We start from the raw sequence: 17,180 nt of genomic DNA on the forward strand, positions 1-17,180 counted from the left end.
GTACTATTATCTAATTTCAGCCTGTCCTCAACAAAACCTATTAGAGAAGACTCACAGATACATAAAAAATAACAACACATGATTATTTACTTGCTCTACAGTAGCACTTAGGGATTCCTGCCAAGACCATGGCTTTGCTGTGCAAGGCTTTTTGCAGACTATGGCACAAGAGGTGGCCTTGCTTGACAGAGCTGACACCTGAAATGGGAAACACAGCAAAGTGCTGCAGCAGGGATGTAGCAGGGGAGTATGTGGTCATTTGAGTGTCTTTTAGTTCCTTGGAGGGTTCTGCCTGAATTTACTGCCTTTGATAGCATGTGAGCTCTGTGTGGAGCAGATGGATACATGCCACAGATATCTGCTTTGTCATTGTATGGTCCCAGCAGCAGAGGCTGCTTAAATCCAGGGAAGGCCTCCTGTTGCAGCTCTCCCCTCCAAGTGCAAATCCACACATGGTTAACCTGTGTGCTCCCCTAGGCCCACAAGTATATTGCACTTTCTTATCTACATTCATTCCTTTATGGCTATAGATGGAGCAGAAGGCTGTCTACTGTTCAGAAAATATCACACTGTGCTACAATTTCAATAAGTGTGATTGAATCCCACGCTTCTTAGCTTTTTCTGGCTTCCTGTAAGGGCTGGAATGAGATTCCTCTCATGAAAAATTGTCCTGGCACTAATGCTAGCTGGGCTCCTTTCTCAAAACGTGATGAGTCTGTACACGAAGTGTAGATGAAATTTTGGGAGTCTCCTGTGCTCCAGACTAACTGGGGTGAGAAAGCATCCCACTTTCCCATGCCAACACTGAAAGTGTTTGCCTTCTGACAGACAGACACCTCTGGGTACAATTTCCCTAGCTAGTTCCCTCCTATCCCAAGAGATCTAGGCACGAGCATTTCCCTGTTTCTTGTCTCTGACACTGATCTACAAGGGATAGGATCAAGCTCTTGGGTTAGCATAAAAAACCTGGGGAGAAATCCTGGGGGGAAAGTTTTCACTCTGAATACATACATGAAAGTCCTGGGCATCAGTCCAGGAGGGGAGGCCAGGAGTTTATAGGTCTGGGAGAGGGATCAAAGGAACCTGCAGCAGCCACTTCAGAACAGGAGGAAGACTCAGACAGCTCTAATAAAGACTCTTGGGAATGCATGTCATCACTGGTGCCCTTGCCTTTGAGGGCAGCAGTTCCCCTGACTCCTGCCAGCTGAGCTCTGGCTGTCTCCGGACAGTTCCTGTCCAGCTGCAAGTGTGCACATCTGAGGCAGGGTGAAAGCCAGGGGAGCTGCTGGAGGGCAGGCACTTCCCTGCAGAGTGCAGGGACAGCCTGAGCAGCCTGGCTTTGCACTCCCTGTCAACTGAGAAAGCCTCTTGCATCCAGCCTCCAGGCATGCAATGCTGACTGGCCTGTGTGTGGCCATGCCTGGGGGGCATCCAGGAAAAAAACACCCCAGCAGCCATTTCCAGATTTCTCTTTGTATTGCCCAAGAGCCAGAAAAAGGGTAAGAAGAAAGTCAGATGCAGGTATGATACCTTCCTACAAGCAAGTGAACTAGGGAAACAGATCTTGCTCTGCTTTTTTGCCTCACCAGCCAGGAACCCCAGCCAAGAGCTTGGTGCAATAATGATTGCACTAGAACTGAAATTATGTTTCTCTTCCCCAGCAGGAAGAAAACCTGTCATTTTTTGTGGTGTCCAAGACAGCTGCAGCTCCCAGGTGTTCTTGCAGCCCATGGCAGGCACAGCTGTCTCCCTAGGCACTTCTGGTCTGAGCTTTCTCAGGGTTTAGTAAAGCTGATGCCAGCACCCAGTTGGCATATAGGGCACTAGGAAGCAGCTGAACTTGCTTGCTTTGGGGGTTTTTTGGATTGTTTGTTTGGGTTTGTTTGGTTTTTATTTCGTTTGTATGGGGTTTTTTTTGGTGGGGGGGAGGGTTGGTTTTTGGTGTTTTTTTTTTTTGCTCAGACAAAGGATGACCTCCTGACTAGAGGTTCTGGATGAAACCATGAGAACATTGCAGGGCATTTGCATGGCCCACAGGCCACCATCTCCTCCAGTATGAGGAGAGCCTGACCTAAGAGAGGAGCTGTGAAGGCTGAGGAGTGCTGCTGCTGTTGGATGCATCAGCAAGGAGTGCTTGCCATCTCCTGGGAGGCAATCAGCCTGACAGAAGACACTCCTGGATGCAGGAAAAAGAGCAAGGCCTGGGCCCGTGGTCCTGTAAGAGCTGGATGGCATTTGGGCTTGCAGGGAGAGTATCCTCTGAGGAGGGTAAGCACAAAGCCGTCAGAAAGTTACAGTCTTGGGCACGTGAGGGCTGATAGAACTCACTGCAGAATTTTAACATGCTTACACCTGCCTGAGCCCTCCTTGGAGGTGCCTGGCCTCCCTGCAGAGGTGGCAGAAGGCACTTAGGTGTGTGTAACTAATGAATTTCAACTAGTTCATTCATTGAGCAGAGCCCTGGTGTGGTGGCATCTCACATTTCCACAGCACAATTTGCCAGGGTCTCTTGAGCTGTCTGTGTGCTATTCACAGCATATGCCACTCCTGTCACAGCTTCCCCCCACTCCCCACAGCCCCAAGATACTGCCCTGCCTTTGACATATTCCCAGGATTCAGACATTTGTTATGCCACCAGCACATCCAGCCTGCCTGGCATGGGACATCCTGTATCAGCTCCTGGGAACATATGTCCAGCTGAAGAGTCCTCAGCCTTCCCAATGGGCTTTCATTAATGTCTGGGAGGATACAATCAGATTTCCAGCACAAGATCTTGAAGAGCTGGTCTATTGATAGGTGGATTAAGCTTTCCCTTGCAGTACAGGTACTGGTACCCCAGGTGAAAGTCATGTTACTACACTGGGAGGTGTTGATTGTAGCATCAACCTTCTGGGCCTGTATCCCACTGCTGCACTGAATGAGATGGTGCACAACAGCAGCAAGGTCAGGAAAAGCTCTGGGATGTTGCCCTCCTGGTATGGAAACCACCACAGGAACCTGACAGTGTGCAGACTGTGTTCTTGCTCTTTTAATTCAGAAAGATAAGAAACAAAAGTGGAAGCATCAAATGCCTTTAATTATCTGTATTTCATGATAGAGGAGACTCAAACTCCTATTAGGTATGCACATTTCTGGAAGGCAGCATTTTCAAATGATACTTTTTTCTCCCTAGCAGGGCCTGGCTGCAAGCCTTCATGCAGTGTTCACAGACACATCTTCAGGCTCATCTGCAGCAGAAGGGGGTGCAGGACCTTCCTGTCTCTGGCTCAAATTGCAGACACATTTCTTCAGTGGCAACACCATTTTAAGCAGCATTTAGTTCAGGCACTTATTCGCAGCCCTCCTCTACCTGCTAGACCATGTGGTCTAAGTGTTACTGTAGCTTTGTAGCAAACAATATGGGGAAAATCCAGGTTAAAATAAACACAGCAAGACTTTCCCCACAAAGAAGAATGTCTCAGAAGAATGAGCACAGGCTGTGTGGAAGGGCAGGAGGAAGGAGGATAATCCCTTTCTACAGTGTGGACTGGGAATTTATGCTTTGCATAATATCAAAAGAAAAGCAGAAGAGACTGAAAAAAAATCAGGCAGTAGCATGAGGAAAAAGTAGTGGCCTCAGACTCTCATTTTTTGAGGTTTTTTTCAGATTATTCCTATCAATTGTTATTCACATTTGGAGCAGGGATAGAAAAATTGCTTTGACCAAGAGACTATCTCCAAACATCTCTTCCTCAATTCAGCCCATGTCTATGCTCTGCTCTTTTCTGATTTCATTGTGTGAGTAAGAAACTCCCCAAACAAGGGCTTACTTAGACCATGTTGTGTTGTATATATGCTTAGTGGAAACCATGAGCTAGGTTTTCTTCAGTAAATTATAAGGAAGTTTAAAAATAATTTCAGTCTAATGGTCCTCTACGGACCTCTAAGACTAGGTCTACAAACTCTAACCTTTGATTAGTGCCAAGATTTTCAAAATCAGAAGAACCACTACCAGCAGCATGCCACGCTCCCCTCCCTGAGCAGTCATGCCTGGCAGCGTCTTGCAGAGCTCCTTGGCTTTAATTTACATATTACTCCATCTAGTGGCTTTAAGGTTCCTGCCTCGATGAGTCGGAAATTCTGCCCTGGCACCAGCTGTATTTCAAACCTCTGCAGCAGCTTTGCCATCACCACTTTTACTTCCATCTGTTAAGAAGAAAATAGAAGTCAGTGACAGCAAATACAGCTTAAAGTCAGTCTACTATCTTATACTGCTTTGTCAATACAGAGATTTGAAAGTTAAATGCTATTCTGTTAATGCAGCAGGTTGAGTTTGGGCAGGAAACCTGGGACTTCCTGGATTTGAAGACAACTGACAGGCACTAAGATCAGTCTTTCTGTTTCTGTATTAAATCCATTCTTGGAAGTCAGACTGTAAAACTAAAGCACTCTGAGCACTGGTGCTTAGATGAGCTCACAGCCCAGACCCAAAGCACTGGCCTTTGGCTGTCCTGAAACGCTCTCTGCCACACTCACACACATTAAATTGTTCCTTCTGTCCATGTAGCCCCTTCCTCACCTTCTCTGTGCCAGTTCTGGCTTGTGTCCTCCTCCAGCTGATGTTTTACCTGCCTTGATTCTGGCAGTGGCAGCCATGAGATGAGCCCCAAGACCCTCTGCACATCCCCTGTGTGCTTGACCTTGGCTGGCAAAGGAATGTTGACTGTGATTCCCATTAAGGGGTTTGGATTCAAGCAGGCTGGCCCAGTACAGTTTGGAGGGAAAACAGCCTGCTGCTCCTCCCTTCAGATACCTGTCTGCTCCTGTGGCAACATTTGAGAGACATGCCTGTCATGGGCATGGGGGGAGATCTTCTGTCTGAGGAGAAGAGGGGCAGTGCACATCGGTGTGGCCTCTGGTGCCCACCAACACCCATGATCAGCACATCCTGAGCTGGCCCAGTGCTTGCTAACCAAGTGTTCCAGGCCCCTACTCACCTGTGCAAACACCTGCCCGATGCAGGATCGGGGTCCCAGAGAGAATGGGAAGTAGCAGTAATATGGCCTGCAAAGAAAAATGGTCAAAATTGTCACTCTGACAACTTGATTGTAAAGAAACAAGCAAATATTTCATCACAGCAGCAAGGAAATGGTCTAAATATCCCCTCACCTATTGGACTTGTTAAAGCAGTCTCCAAATTAACTCTTTTTTGCTTCAGTGCAGCAATACAGCTCAGCAGCACCTTTCCTTGTCATCTCTCTTTACTGCATGTCTCAGCTGCCAGAGCTGTTTTGATGCAAGCCTTATTTCAAAGCTGAATGTCAAACACACTCTAAATGCTCTTCTGCCTGTCATGAGGACATCACAATCTGCCCAGTTATTGCTCCTTTGGGCAGCTCTGAACCATGTGAGTGAGGGGATGTTTGGTTTAGGAGACCAGACTAACTCTAGGCTGAAGGGAAACTCCTGACTCATGAAGTAGCTGGTGCTGATCTCTGCATCTGTTTAGTCACTCACTGGTTCCTTCTACTGCACTCCTGACCACTGACTTGACTTAGGCTGCCTGCCCATGTGGCTGAACAGCATCTTCTCTCCCTCAGGCCCTTCTCCCCTGTCTAATATGGAGACATTTCAAGCACCCTGGGACCAGGGCTGTCATGCATTAAATGCTTGCAATGTACTAAGGCAAATGTTCAACCTGGTTTGGGCCCAAAGCTTTGACCTCAACATAAACATTTAATAACAATAACATTGGTCTATTTTTTTAAAGGTAAAATATGGTCTAAAGAATTCTTGAACAAAAGCTTATTGCTCTCTATTTCCATTTGGATGATTTAGTTTTACTCATACTGGAATGGACAAATAGTTTTATTCTACTTTTCTTTCCCTTAAAATCTCTTCCTGTAATGGTTTGTTAATACATATTTAATAACATGGGAATAAAAAGAAGCTCACTTAGGTGCATCTTTGCTGAATCGCTCCGGATCAAAAGTAAGTGGATCCTTGAAAAACTTTTCCATCCTTCCCATCACATAAGTGTTGAGCTGCCAAGAAAGAGGTTATTTTTGTTAGTCAGAAGCAACACACTGAAAATGCCTCTTTGCTGTCAGAGGTATAAAACCATAAATGCCTCTCACTCTCCAGTCCCAACTGAGAGTCTTAATCCATACCCCAGTTTTGGTCACAATTTTAGAGAAGCAAGTATAAATATGCCCAAGGGAAGATTTTGGCCTTCTCATCCACATTAAGCGGGGCAGCTCCAAGCTGCTGCAGGTGGATGGGACTCACAAAGACCGTGGTGTTGGCAGGAATTTTGATGCCATTGATGACGTGCTCCTTCTCCAGCCTGCGGAGCGTTCCTGACACGGGCGGGTACAGCCGCAGCGACTCCTTCAGAACCTGGGGCAGCAAAAAGCACAAGAGCTCAGTTCGTTATACACTGCAGGAAGCAGAAGTAAAATTAATTACCTCCCTGTGGCCTTTCACTTCTGCTAAATGGGAGATTTTGACTTTGGTCTATCTGCCTTGGACTCCTGTGGGCAAAATATATGGCTAAGTCAGCTCCTTCAGGCCAGGTTCTTTCTTACAGCTGGTAAAATAGAGAGAAAAAGACACAAAACCCAGAAGAGATCCTGGAACAGATCTAACACCTCAAGTCAGATGAACAAGTAAGCAAAAAAGTATTAGGAAGCAAACTGAGAGGGAATATCTAAGAGTGAAGTCTCCTGCCCCTGATGAGCTGTCCTGGGCACTGGCTGCCATGAGGGTGGGTGATGGTTCCCACCTCCTTCTCACCCTCAGCTCCTGCCTTTGTCTGCTTCTGCCTTTGCTTCTGCTGCTTGAGGGGCTGAGCCAGGTCAGAGCCCCAAAAGGACAAAAAACAAACTGGCAAAGGAAAATGAATAGGGAATGTTGAGAAAAAAATGGAACAAGACCACTTCTTTTGGTGTCAGTGAGCTGTAAGAATGGCTTATTTCATCAAAGTGAAACCTAATTAACAGTGCACATGAGCATCACACTGAAAATGCAATTAACAGTGTGCATGCACGAGTGGACTAATGGAAAAGAAACCTGGACAAAAGGATTCAGGATTGCCTGAACAACAGGAGAGGAGCCCCACAGTCTCTGATACTCCAGTGATGGACTGGCTCTGACCAAGGGTGACTGATTTTGATTGTACAGATCCAAGATTGTGCTGTTAAATAAATTGTCTTCTTTGAGGAGCTCTCATGTGATCTGTTTTAAAACTCAAAGGCTTAGATACCTCATCCTAATTGGAGTGGTATAATTGTGATGGCATTTGGAGAAGCCTAAGGAAGCCTGCTGATTTCTGTAACCACACAGAATTGCCTTTTCCTTATGAGAAATAGACCTATGAAATCTATCTGCTATCCATTCACAGTAATCTGTGGGATGGGATATGCCACATGGTAAAACACTGTTGCTCACCTCAGTGGGGCAGTTTAAAACAAAAAGGATCATGGTGGACTACTAAAATCACAGGGCAATTTATGCAGAACAGCTGCCAGGACTGTGATTCAGCCTCTCCTGAGGGTTACTGGTGTCCCCCATGTTGTGAAGAAAGGAAATGCAACACAAACACTGGCTAATAGCCAACTCTGGCTTTGCAGTTCATTACCAACCAGCACTTCTATACACAAGAACTCTTTCAGGACCAAACTCTTTCCCCCACTACTCCCGAGTGACTGAAGAGGGTTTCAAGATTGAATAATGGAAAATTGACATTAGAAAACCCAGCCATTATTTTTGGCTGTCCTCAAATCCCACTTTATTGCATATGGTGAGACCACAGCTGGAAATGCTTTAACAATAATCAAACAAAAATGGAGCAGTGAATAAGGAAAGTGTGTGGGATTCACACAGGTTGGGCTCAAATTTGCACACCTTTCTTAAAATTACAGCAATTGTTTCACCTCAAACAGATAGGGATTATGCAATTCTAGTCTAGCTTCCAGACTGGTAATAATTAAGGAAAGCAGTGAAGGAATCTGTAAATTTGAGGAGCATCTTCCCAATAAATCTGGGCTGCTGCAAATGTGTCAGGTTACCTGCTGGCTGACTCTCTGGGGACAAACACTATCAGGATAAAATATTAGCATAGTTTTTAACATTTTAAAAGTGTGGGGCTCCTCCATAACATGTCAGAGGTGCTACCAAACAGCTCTGCCTGGTACCTTACCTCACTTCTACAGTACCTGGGATAAGTAGGTGAGCTTGCCAAGATCCTCATAGTCAACGTCTCTCTTGGCACCAAGAACCTCATCCACTTCAGCCTGAGCCCTGCAGGTCAATTAAAACCTGTGAGATGCAGAAGCCTATTTCTTGCTAGGCAAGTTGATAAATCACATTATTTTACATTCCAGACACTGAGTTGGACTTAAACACCCATCCTCAGGCAAAATGCCAACCAATTCCCATCCAGGCTTCCTGAACTTGTACCTCATATCAGGATGAGGCAATGTGCATACAAGGCAGCTGAATCAGGGGGCATTTGGGATCTGCATGTATAAAGGCTTTGAAAAAATCACCTAGGTGAAACTGAAATAATCCATTGTACCATTTTGGATATAATGGTACTAGGAAACTGTTTATTTTGGAAGGGAGGCTAGAATTTAACGATCCTATCTTTTTAATAACCTTTACAATTAAGTTCACCTTGCAATTAACATCTAGCTGGGTCTGAAAATTGGAGCACACATACCTTTCCAGTATTTCAGGATGCTGACCCAGTGCCATTACTGTAAATGTCATCTGATTGGCACTGGTTTCATGACCTAATGATAACAAAAACCAGTTTAAAAGTTAGTATGAAATACTGACATGATACAAAGGTGGTCTACAAGGTGATTGTGAATAGGAAGCTTTAAACATCAAACCCCAAATGTTTTATTTTAAATATGCTAGAAAATAAAGGAAATAATAAAAGGTATGTAAAGTCTACATAAAGAGCTTTCAACAATGACAAGAAAAGGACATAGCTGGCAAAGATATGACCCATCATGCCCAAGCAAAGCTGCAGTGGTTGCATGCAGCACCTACTGGTCATGAGCTCTCTAAGAGGAGGGCCAGTGAGGTCCAAGATTTGCCTTGTCATATTATGGGACACACAGTTCTGCCAAAAAGGAAGGATTTGCTGATTTTGAGGGAAAACAGAGCTTCTTATCATCTTTCTTTGAAAGGTCTGCTTTACATGTTAGGATGACCCTGCTTGAGCAGGGAGTTTGGAGCAGAAGACCCTTCCAACCTTCCCCACTTTGTGACTCTCTGATGTGGACACTTTTCCCTTTTTTTCATGGATAGACATATGTACTATTTTTAAGCATTACAGAAAATAGACTCCTGCAAAGATGTCTGCTGCAATAACATCTTTCTTGCTAAAGAACAGCATTTTGACCACACCCTCTTATGAACCTAAATCATCTTGATCTGCAAAATCTGCAAAAAAAACCCAACTATCTCATATAATTACTCAGCCCATACATTTTCTGATTGGCTTGACAGTGCCTTCTACTTAGGCAAGAATGGCATTTAATCATGTGGATGAGGTGATGCAAAGACACATTGAACATGTAAAAGATATTTTTGGTGGGGTTTAGTGGGTTCTGGGTGGAAGGGCCAGAACCCCATAGGGAACTGCCTTGCACCCCAGTGGGGAGTGGAAAGACAGAGGCTGGAACACAGGGTGGGAAGCCAGTGGTTGGAAAGCAGCAACCTGGCATTATTTGCTGTGTTGGTATCACTGAAAGAGGACAATATATCATTTGCCTGTTAAAATTAAGAATTCTCTTGCCAGTGTAATACTTGGTCTGCCAACAAGAGACTCCTGGTTGCAGCACCATCACATGGAATGATGATGTTAATTATGATTAAGAAGGATGGTAATCTTAATCTTGTAGTCAGCTCAAGAATGAGCACAGTTTCCCACATGACATACCCAAGTATTAAAATAGCTACCAACCTGCAACAAAGAAAGTAATGAAGTTATCCAGAATGTTTTCATCATCTCTAGTCTCCTCCAGAGCTGTTAAGATAGAAAAACAAATGAAATCAGAAAATGCCCCTGTGCCCCAGCTGGACCAGCCAGAAAGCTGTGCCCTGTTGGGCACATATTGGCTGAGGTGGCATCAAGAGAGGATGCTGAGTGGGCATTTCAGTGGTGACTCGTGACCAGTACTTGATCCAAAACAAAGAAACAGGGAATTTTCAAAGCAATTCTCACTATCTTCAGTGTGAAAACAACTTTAAAGGAAGATCCAAGTTTAGATCCCCTAAACAATCCTCCCTGAATTTCACAGCAAAACATACCACAGAGAAATTCACTCAAACAATGACAGCAAGGTGTCTCTTACCATCTCCTTTCAGTATCTGTGTAAGAATATCCATTGAGGCTTCTTTCCCATTCTGGATGGCTTCTCTCCTCTGGTCAATGCACTGCTTCCCCACACGTCTCAACAGCCTCACACTCTCCCTGGTCTCCTTTAGCATTTTCTGCTTTCCTGGCATGAACTGAATACAGAATTTCTTTTGTCATTTTATTCCTTTTGCTGGTAAAAAATAATGTCAGTGTTATTTTACATGTGAGCACCTTGTTTTGCACTAAATGACACTTGTCACAGAAACATTTGCTCTCCATGCAACAAACTGAATGCCTGGGGGATGAAGGGTTTGGGCTGAAATAAGAAATATTTCAATCTGTGCATGCCGATGTTGTGTCTTGTCAGAGTCAGAGCTGATGTTTTGGGCACTGTGAGCAAAATTCACCACCTCTCAAACTGCAGCATGCAATGCAGAATCTCATCTCTGGTCTCAAAAAGGAAAACAGGAACTCTAAAAGCCTGAATTGCAGCTTTCATGAGACACTGGAATAATTTCTTACTTAAATATTTCATATGACATCCATCATGTCCTAGCAGATGAATCTGGTAGATGAATTTGGGTTGAAACTATAATTTTTCACAGCAAGAATGCTCTTCTACCCTGAGTGAAGGCTGCCATCCTTCATGGACAAATGGCAAAAGTCTCAATTTTTACTGGGTACAAGAGCATAAAACCATATCAGAAGGAGACACATGCAGGGGGGGAACAAAATTAATTTCTGAGTTTTTTAAAACAGTAATGAATTTTATCTTGATGACCATTGGAGGGAAAGCTCTACAGATGACTGTTTTCCTGACATATATGGACCTTGCACAGCTCCATGAACTCAAGGAGGAGCAGCTGAATGTGAGGAGAGGGGACTGAAGTGAGAGGAGTACAGACCCTTATGAAGGGGTCGCGTGCCTTGTTCAGTCCCTCCATGATCTTAGTCACAGCGTTGGGTAAAGGTGTCTGGTCATCACTCAGGGCATTCAATTCCAGGCCAAAGGCTGCCTGAAAAGCAGGAGAGAAAAAGGCAACTTGCTGAGGCGGGGGTGAAAAAACAGGATGACCTCACAGCACTGCCTCTTCCCCTAAAAATATCTCAGTTAAATATCAGGCTGGATCCTACCTTGCAGGAGTCTGTGAGGGGCAGCCAACATCAACATTACGTTTCCTCCTTATTTGAGTGGATTAATAATTTACCACTATTCTCCATTCATCCCAAACTGGCTTGCATTGAAAGGGAAAAGGCAGCATAAGGCAGCCTTCCTGCTGACATGCAATGGCAATAATACAACCTCCAACCATGGAAGAGCCCTGGTGTGTCCCTTTTGCATGGAGGGGTGGCAGGCATGAGGCTGAAAGGACTTTTGCAAAGGGTCTCCCATCCTGCAGGCCACACCTGGACTATGCAAACCCTTCCCTACCTGCCCTTTCCCATGGCTCAGCCTGAATGGCAGTGGCACTATTAGTCCTGCAGATCTTCTGGCACTGCTGGTAAAGGTCTTTCTGCCTGCCTCCAGCTCCTGATCCCATCCTGCTGCTGGTAGGCATCACTTCCATCCCTTCCTGCCAGTTGAGAGGAAACAAGAAAGGGACAGCTGGTACCTTTCCAATGACATCCATAGTCACCCGGCTCATCATCGACAGCATGCTAAACTCTGTTTTTCCATCTGCCTTTTTCTCCAGCTTCTCCATCAGCTCCTCTGCTTTTTCATTAAAAGTTTCCATCAGACCAATCAGGTAGCTGAACAATCAACAAAGATGAGTAATGGGGGCTCTGATCTTTGCTCAGTCAAAATAACCTTTGTTATTTTCCATACAAAGTGGTAAAGTTCTTTAAAATTTATAATTAATTTGCCTTAATACATTAAAAAGCAAGCTTATACAATGAGCTACATTCTTCTTACATCAGTCCTGCTCTGCCCTGCCATGTAATTAACATGTGTCATGGCAAAGGGCAGTGGCCTGTGCCCTTTGCACATGGACTTTATCCCTATACACAATGCATCAAACCAGACCAACCTCTGCCTTCTCTTTTCCAACAGGAGCCATAACCATACTCCAGGATACACAACCCTGGGACCTTTCTGCCTTTGCTGTGTTCATGGGGGTGTCACTGCTCTGTGGGAAGTCTGGTCAAATTATACTTAGCACGGGAATGGAGTGCTGGATTCTATGTTAAATATGATTTTGGCACTGAATGTTGGGGTCTTTTTCATCCAAATATCAAATAATGACAGGGAGGAGCATGACAATCCAGTAGAAGTACCAGCTAGAAGGTCCCAGCAGTATTTGCCTTACCTTCGGCTGAAGGCTGGATCCATTATCCTCCGCTGCTTGTGCCAGTGCTCATGGTTGCAAACAGTTACCAAGCTATTCCCTAGAAACCTAGCACACACACAGGAAAACAAGGAAAGGAACAAGTTTGTGCAAGGAAGCCTGCTGAACCCCATGTAGTCACAAATGTAAGTCTTTCACATCTACTTTCTTTTATTTTTCCATGTGTAGGGAGCACCTTTGAGTATGCAACCATTGCATCACTGTGGACAACAACCGAACCACAGATTTTTTTCTCCAGGTAGATGTGGACTGCTGAGTCCAATAAGATGCTGGTTCATTACAACTGTTATGTAAATAATAAATATTGTAACTTTTATTTTTAAAAGCTTCAGACTAACAAAGAAAAATTTCCTTTTTTTGGAATTGAATTTAGAAGTTGCAAACTTCCACGCCTTATGGAGTGCTCTAAAATCTGAGAACTTTGATGATGGTCTTGAGCAGACTGCTCTGACACTAACTGGACATCCCCAGAGGGAAAAAGGATACATGATCAAGGTAAAACAAAGTCCAACATATCCTCCTCCCTGACTGGGAAGACATTTGACTTGACATGTAGTTTAACAGGTACATGCTGCTTACGTGTGTCTGGAATCAGAAATTAATCCCCACACTAAGGTAAATGGTCTGAGTCAAAATGACATTCCTTGGATATTATTAACCTTGCACTTATTTCCAGATCACGGTGGTTTCAGATGGGTTTTGCCTACCTCTCACCAAACAGGCTGAAGAGACTACCATACACCGTCGGATCCTTTGGGTGCTGTGGTGACATCAAGAACTCCTAAAATCAAACCTCAGGTCAGTGAGTACTGTGTGCAATCTGTTTCCCAGACAAAATACAAAATTTCACTCATACATATCTACTCTCCTCTTCTGCAGCTATTGTCTGAAGAGTAGCTGAATTATTTGGTGTGCCCTGATTCCCCAGTTCCTGTGCTGCTAGCTTGCTTTGCATCCCTCTAGCACTTTTTTGCCCAATGACCTGAAATTTCACTCTGTTGTAATTGCAAATATTTAGAGAAAGAAGTTTGGTCTCTTGTGCCCCATTCATTTGAGACACTAAGCTCTTGCAGACAGCCTGCTTTTCACAAACGGAAAATGTTTGCTATATGTGCTGTTTAAATAAAAGTTACAAAATAAATTAACTGATCAATGAAAAAAAAAATCAGGGCAGCCTGGAGAGCAAAGCACTTCATTCTCCTAACCCAGCCAGAGCCAAGCACAGATTGACTGCTCTGTGCTGCACTGATCATCAGGCACCAGCTCTCCTGTTGAGGAGGGATGGGCCTATCCCCACCATTGATTTGGCTTTATTTCAGTACCTTCACTCCTTCAGGACACACAACCAATACTGAGATTCTGTGAAAGGCATTAATTCGTACAACAGGTCCGTATTTCTCTGCCCTGTAAGATGAAAACATTTAAAAAAAGAGAATTATGGTACAAACTACCAACATGTAACAGCTGAGACCTAATAACCTTGAAGGACCAGAGCACATTGCAGTGGGAACTACTGCAGTCCCCTGCCAACAAAGCCATTAAGAATCACAGGACAGAATAATCAAAGTTGGAAGAGTCCTTCAAGATCATCTGATCCAACCATCAACCTATCACCACCACAATCACCCCTAAACCATATCCTCAAGTGCCACATCCAGGTGCCTCTTGAACATTTTCATGAAGTCACTCCATCACTATCCTTATTCCAATGGACAACCATTCTTCCAGTAAAAAAGTTTTTTCTAATATCTAATCAGATCTGAAAGGTCAATGCTCTCTCTCTGGCTCCTTTCCCAACCTTCTCATTGATGTAATTCTGTAAGGGTCTTTGTGCCTTGATTTCTCCATATGTGCTACAGGACTACCCCATTCAATGTTATTGATGGGCCTCAACTTACCACTGCAGCAAGACATCTGGTGTGAACTCCTGTTTCCTCACCATTCTCCATATGATTGGCAGGTGTCCAAATAAAAAGCTGCAGAATATGAAGGTTAAGAGTGTCATGAGGATGCCAGCATAGGGTTTTGTATGGATTGCAAGCCTGGTTGCTCAGTGAGTGTTGCTCATGTGTTTCTTGAAAGGGAAGATGAAACTAACTCTGAGCTGTGCCAATGCCCAGCCCTCACCAAGCTGGTGAACTAGGCACCACAGACAGGCTGGGGCTCACATGCAGCCAGGGAGAGCAGCACAGAGATGAAGGATGAGATCTTTTTCTTATGCTGTATTGTAGGAGATGTTTGGGTCTGGATGGGATCCCCCATGAACTGCTTTGCTCTTCGCCTGAGTGAATCTTGACTGCAGCTGTTACATTGCTGTACATGAAAGAGATATTTGCATTAAATGCTCCTTAATACATGCTTATCCCTGGTAAGTGTAACTTCTTTTCTGTCAATGGATTTCTGTTAAGAGAAATTAGGAATCATCTCCTTCTGTCCCAAACTGCATAATTTCAAATACTGAGGAGGATAATTACTGGTTAATATTGAAATTTAAGAAATTAATAAAAACTGTTAACTCTTCAAATATAGCTGCATTAAAAAGTTAGAGATCAACTCCTTCTTTCAACTGTGAATGGTGAATTCCCACTGGCTTTGCATAAATCTGAGGGAAGATTTGGCCAAGCTCCTCTCTAAATGAAGCAAGCTGCACTCAAGATCTGTTTTCCATTTGAGAGACAGAGAGCCATGTTATCATCCTTTTCAGTATAAATAAGCTATGGGGAAAAACAGGCTCTTATTTTATTACTGTTGGAACTGGGAGGCACTTAAAATAACAAGAACTCTACAAAGTTTCTCAACATCTACAGAAACTTTTAATCCTCCACTTGTGTTTGACTCTTCCTTTGTAATTGTATCCCAAAAAGATGTGAAAGCCTGAAACACAATACAACTCCTTCATTAGCTCTGGAAACTGCTCTAGCTGCAGCACAGGAAACAGGGTCCAAACAAGGTCCCACTGATGGCTCCTCTGGTGTGCCATCACATCATGGTGTTACTTCGCAAATGAACCCAAGGACGAGCAGGTTCAGGTATGACAAGATCATCCTCTCTTTACTCTTGGTGTCTGACCCTGATTACACAAGAGGCTGAAGCCTGGAGGTGAGCAGGAGAGTGCCGGTGTCCCTGTAAGGCTGTGTATGAGTGCTGGTGTCTCTTCCTGTGGCCTGTTACGGAGGGCATGTGCACCCACAGGTGAGGTTAAGTGGGGAGCTCACACACTCCTGCAGGAGCTATGACTCCTTGTGACAGCTCTGCCACTGCCTTGCTGGCAGCTTTCTCATCACCCTTTATCACTTATGACGTCTTTATTTATTTTTGGCAGAAGCTAAACACCCGGCTTATGAAGGAGGGCACGGAAGGCGCCTGCTGGAGTTAGTGTCAGCGTGCCTCCAGGCGCAGTGAGGGCCGGGGGCGGTGCGGTCCCTCCTGCGCGGCCGACGCCGCTGTCAGGCCCCTCGGCAGGGTCAGGAGCAATGGCGCAGCTCCTGCGGGCGGCTCTGAAGCGCCCCTTAGTGCCGCTATAGCCGCTCGGGCCGTGTAGGTCAGGACGCGCAGCCCCGGCCGGGCAGGCCGTGCTGCTGATCAGGCTGCGGGATCGCAGCGATGCCCGGGAAACGGGCACCCACCAGCGCTGTGCCCAGCCTGCATGACCACTCGCCCTCGCCCGGCCCTCGCACGGACAGCGGCCGGAGGGCTGATTCCTGCTCTGAAGCCGCCTCACGGCTCCGCCCTGGCAGCGGAGCCCCCGAGCCTGCCCGCCGCCGCCGCGCCTGCCCGGCCGGCCCTTACCTCTCCCGCGGCGCGCCGGGGATGTAGTCGTACTTGGCGTGGATGTACTGCACGTAGCAGCAGTACAGGACGAAAGCCAGGAGGGCCAGCGCCAGCAGGAGCCCCACCGCCGCCCACAGCACCTCCATCCCCGCAGACTGACAGCGTCTCCCCCCGCCCGGGGAGCAAAGAGCGGGTGGGCCGAGCCAGGCCCCGGGGCGGGCGGGGACGGCCCCAGTTAAAGAGCCCGGCGGCGGCGGCGGCGGCCTGCGCTGGGGCGCGGTGCTGTAAAACACTCGCACGGTGTGTGATGATGGGTGTGGGTGTGTGTATGTTGATGTTGGTTTGGCTGTGTGTGGGTGTGTGTGGGTGTGTGTATGTTGATGTTGGTTTGGCTGTGTGTGGCTCTGTGTGGGTGTCTGTGGGTGTCTGTCTGTGTGTGTGTGCATGTGTAGATGTAGATGTGGATGTGGTCCATAGGAAGACACGAAGATGCTCACAGAGCACTTTTCCTATGAAGACAGGCTGAGACAGTCAGAGCTGTTCAGCCCATAGAATAAGAAGGTTCTGGAGAGACCTTATTGCAGGGGCTACAAAAGAGCTTGTCACAAGAGCATGACAAGGGGGAATGTCCTTGAACTTAAAGAAGGTAGATCTAGAATAGATATTAGGAATAAACTCTTTACTATGAGGGTAGTGAGGCACTGGAA

At 45.6% G+C, this 17,180-nt stretch overlaps 1 protein-coding gene across 1 annotated transcript; it reads right to left on the reverse strand.

Annotated features, from left to right (window-relative positions):
- Positions 1–3,055: 3,055 nt before the first annotated feature.
- Positions 3,056–16,720, reverse strand: LOC135448182 (cholesterol 24-hydroxylase). The gene is made up of 15 exons (XM_064713881.1): positions 16,492–16,720; positions 14,601–14,678; positions 14,025–14,106; positions 13,410–13,483; positions 12,664–12,750; positions 11,968–12,106; positions 11,260–11,370; positions 10,350–10,506; positions 9,959–10,021; positions 8,702–8,774; positions 8,196–8,280; positions 6,268–6,378; positions 5,935–6,023; positions 4,977–5,043; positions 3,056–4,185 (listed from the first exon to the last, which is right to left on the reverse strand). Exons 1-15 carry the CDS (start codon positions 16,617–16,619, stop codon positions 4,024–4,026), a joined length of 1,506 nt encoding a protein of 501 aa, XP_064569951.1. The 5' UTR covers positions 16,620–16,720; the 3' UTR covers positions 3,056–4,023.
- Between the last annotated feature and the right edge of the window lie 460 nt (positions 16,721–17,180).

The sequence above is a fragment of the Zonotrichia leucophrys genome, chromosome 5 (assembly GCF_028769735.1).
Source record: "Zonotrichia leucophrys gambelii isolate GWCS_2022_RI chromosome 5, RI_Zleu_2.0, whole genome shotgun sequence".
Lineage (NCBI taxonomy): Eukaryota > Metazoa > Chordata > Aves > Passeriformes > Passerellidae > Zonotrichia > Zonotrichia leucophrys.

Excerpts from the sequence above, each read along its gene's own strand:
- LOC135448182 (XM_064713881.1), bottom strand. The coding sequence starts at position 16,619 with ATGGAGGTGCTGTGGGCGGCGGTGGGGCTCCTGCTGGCGCTGGCCCTC. Across the intron at positions 8,281-8,701 it reads CATCCTGAAATACTGGAAAG|GGCTCAGGCTGAAGTGGATG; the intron begins GTATGTGTGCTC and ends ATTGACCTGCAG. Across the intron at positions 5,044-5,934 it reads TTCAGCAAAGATGCACCTAA|GCCATATTACTGCTACTTCC; the intron begins GTGAGCTTCTTT and ends TTTTCTTTGCAG.